This window comes from Microtus ochrogaster, chromosome 22 (assembly GCF_000317375.1).
Source record: "Microtus ochrogaster isolate Prairie Vole_2 chromosome 22, MicOch1.0, whole genome shotgun sequence".
NCBI lineage: Eukaryota > Metazoa > Chordata > Mammalia > Rodentia > Cricetidae > Microtus > Microtus ochrogaster.
In genome coordinates this window covers 34,304,271-34,307,381 of record NC_022023.1, presented here as the reverse complement: position 1 = coordinate 34,307,381, position 3,111 = coordinate 34,304,271, and the positions used below count along the sequence as shown (strand labels likewise).

General features: G+C 54.4%; 1 protein-coding gene across 1 annotated transcript in view; it reads left to right on the top strand.

The window, feature by feature from the left end:
- Nucleotides 1-709: 709 nt before the first annotated feature.
- The window catches only part of Ebi3 (Epstein-Barr virus induced 3), a 3,998-nt gene continuing 1,596 nt past the window's right edge, over nt 710-3,111 (top strand). Inside the window, exons 1-3 of the mRNA XM_005357895.2 lie at nt 710-782; nt 1,606-1,729; nt 1,997-2,175. Coding sequence (XP_005357952.1) covers nt 716-782; nt 1,606-1,729; nt 1,997-2,175 — 370 coding nt within the window. The 5' untranslated portion in view covers nt 710-715. The remainder of the gene's footprint in view (nt 783-1,605; nt 1,730-1,996; nt 2,176-3,111) is intronic.

Here is a 3,111-nt window from a genome sequence, read left to right as displayed (position 1 = left end):
ATTTCCATTTTTCTTCATCACTTTCCAGCAAGGCCCCTGCTCCTGTCTCTCCCCATTTCTGGGCAAATCCCCTAAATCCCCCAGAGACTCTGGGTTCTCTTGGTGCTGAAGATGGGGGTGTGGCCTGGAATTCCCGGGGACACCAGCTTGTCCTGGGGGTTTCCTTGGGTGTCCTGAACACTTCAGAATGTTCTCGGGCTAGGGACTACCTGGGGGTAGCAGCTGCTCCCTGTTGTCTGGGGCCTGACACAGTTTTGGGAAGATGTGGGTGGTAAGAGGGCCACCACACCGCACTGGTACCAGTCTCTGGGCCAGTGTCCCCTGTCTCTTTCGGTCCCTCTTTCTCTGTCTCTCTCCTCGTCTCTTAGTCTCTGTTTCTCTGTGTCTCTCCCGCTCCCCTCCGCTACCGGCACGTACGCATCTGCCCTCTGCCTCACCCACCTTCCCGGGGCTTCCCCATCAGCAGGAAGTAAGGCCACCCAGTGACTTCTCCCTTTTGGGGCCCTCTCCCTGCCCCCACCTCAAGGCCTTTCACACTCACACACGGGGCAGTCGGTGAAAGAGTCTGGACTGTCACCATCGCCGTCTCCTGCTCCGCTCCACACACTGGGCTACTGAGCTGCGCTGGGCAGATCCTCATCAGGACAAGGCTTCCAGGACAGGAACGGTCCTTTGTCCCTTCTCCGGCGAGTCTGGAGAATAGAACCACACAGGCATGTCCCGGCGGCTCCTCCTGTCACTTGCCCTCTGGGCTAGCTGCTCCCCTGGCAATGCAGGGACAGGTAGGTGGTCACACTGGGGACTAGGGTACCTGGGCCAAGGGGACCAGACCTTCGCTTTCAGTCTTAGGTTATATCTGGAATCGGGTAGGAACTCACACCTACCTATACCAGTGGGATCTGTTCCCATTCCGCTATAGGGATGGGGAAACTGAGGCACAGAGAGGCAAAGTCTTGTTTACCCAGGAGAGGTACCGTTGAACTTAGAGGTTTGGGGAGATCAACAGTTAACTCTCAGCAACCCTCAAGTGTCACCTTTGTGACTCAAGTGTGGGTCTGAAACTCTCAGAGATGCTGGGCACGATAGTGCACACCTGGCGCAGGGCACTCATGAGGCTGAGGCAGGAAGCAGTGGAGTTCAAGGCCATTTGCAGTTACTAGTGAGTTCGAGGCCAGCCTAAAGCTGCAGGAGACCCGCCTTTAAAAAAAAAAGAAGAAGAAGAAGAAGAAGAAGAAGAAGAAGAAGGGGGGGGGGGGCTGGACAGATGGCTCAGTGGTTAAGAGCACTGACTGCTATTCCAGAGGACCAGGGTTCAATTCCCAGCACCCACATGGCAGCTCACAACTGTCTGTAGATCCAGTTCCAGGGGTTCTGACACCTTCATATAAAACATAAAATAAAGTTAAATAAACTATAAGAAATATTTTTTTTAGAAAAGCAAGGAAGGAAGGATGAGAGAGAGAAAAGAAGGAGGAAACTCAGTTTTCTCATCTAGAAAATGGGCTCTGTTGAGGCTCTGGGGGTTTGTAAGGAGCTCATGCTTCCACACATGACAGAGACCTGTGAGGCTCCTGGAAGCTCACGTTCCTGTCTCTCCCGCCCTAGCTGCTCTGAGCCAGCCCAGGGTGCGATGCCACGCCTCTCGGTACCCTGTGGCTGTGGACTGCTCCTGGACGCCGTTGGGGGCTCCCAACTCCACCAGACCCACGTCCTTCATCGCCACTTACAGGTCAGAGAATGGAGAGGGGCCAGGACGACGAAGGGGAACTAACAGATTCCAATATTCCACTCCACTCGGGGTTGGAGGCAGCCTGGGACCCACGGGAACCTGTCTCTGAAACAACAGAACAAGTGTGGGATGTGGGTAATCTAGGGAGTTCTTCAGAACTCGGTGTCCCCCTGACCGTGTCAGGGTCCCACGGTCTGCTGTGCGTAGACCGGGACCCCGCGGACACCTAGATGCCCTTTGCGACCCCTCACGGTGCTTCCCACGCAGGCTCGGTGTGGCCACCCAGCAGCAGAGCCAGCCCTGCCTACAGTCTACCCCCGAGGCTACGTGCTGTACCATCCCCCACGTGCACCTGTTCTCCACGGTGCCCTACGTGTTAAATGTCACTGCGCTTCATCCCAGCGGTGCCAGCAGCAGCCTTCTGGCCTTTGTGGCTGAGCGGATCAGTGAGTGTCTGTCCTTCCCACCTCTCTCAGTTCCCGCCCTCCACCATGCACCCTCCCCACCCCCGCCTCCCCCCCACGTCCTGCCAGGTACCTGCAGCCTTCTCTACTCCAGCCTCACTGACTTTCTGTTGCCTCCCCAACACCCCAAACTCCATCCTATCCGAAGCGTTTGCATAGCTTCGTTGCTTGGCCTTCTTAGGTCACTGCTTGGGAGTCAGCTTCTCGGTGAGGCCCCCCAAAAGTATATTACTAAACATAAGTGACAATTGCCATGAAGGGAGGACGAAAGCCGATGTGGTATACAGAGCTTTAATCTGAGAAGTAGGCCGATCTCTGAGAGTACGGGATAAATTGGAGTCAAGAACCCAAGACCCTGATACTAACAAAAAAGGCAAAAAAAGAAAGGAAGGAAGGAAGGAAAAGGAAGGAAAAAAGGAAAGAAGGAAGAAAGGCCGGGCAGTGGTGGTGCATGCCTTAAATCCCAGCACTCAAGAGGCAAAGGCAGGGGGACCTCTATGAGTTCAAGACCAACCCAATCTACAGAATGAGTTCCAGGACTGGCTCCATAGCTGAGAAACCCTGTCTGTTTCAGAGAAGGTCAGTGAAAGGCTACTCCACCCTCAAAGGATTAATCATGGAGTCTCCACTCCCAGATATCTGCTCAACAAAAATAAAAATGTTCATCCCTACAAATCCTTGACAACCTTATGCACGGCATCCAGAAGGGGGCAGCCCATGCCATGTGTCCTCCTGTGGATGGATGGATGGATGGATGGATGGATGGATGGATGGATGGATGGGTGATGGATAGATGGTGGGTGGATGGATAGGTGGATGGATGGGTGGATGGATGGGTGGATGGATGGATGGATGGATGGATGGATGGATGGATGGTGGGTGGATGGATTGGTGGATGGATGGGTGGATGGATGGATG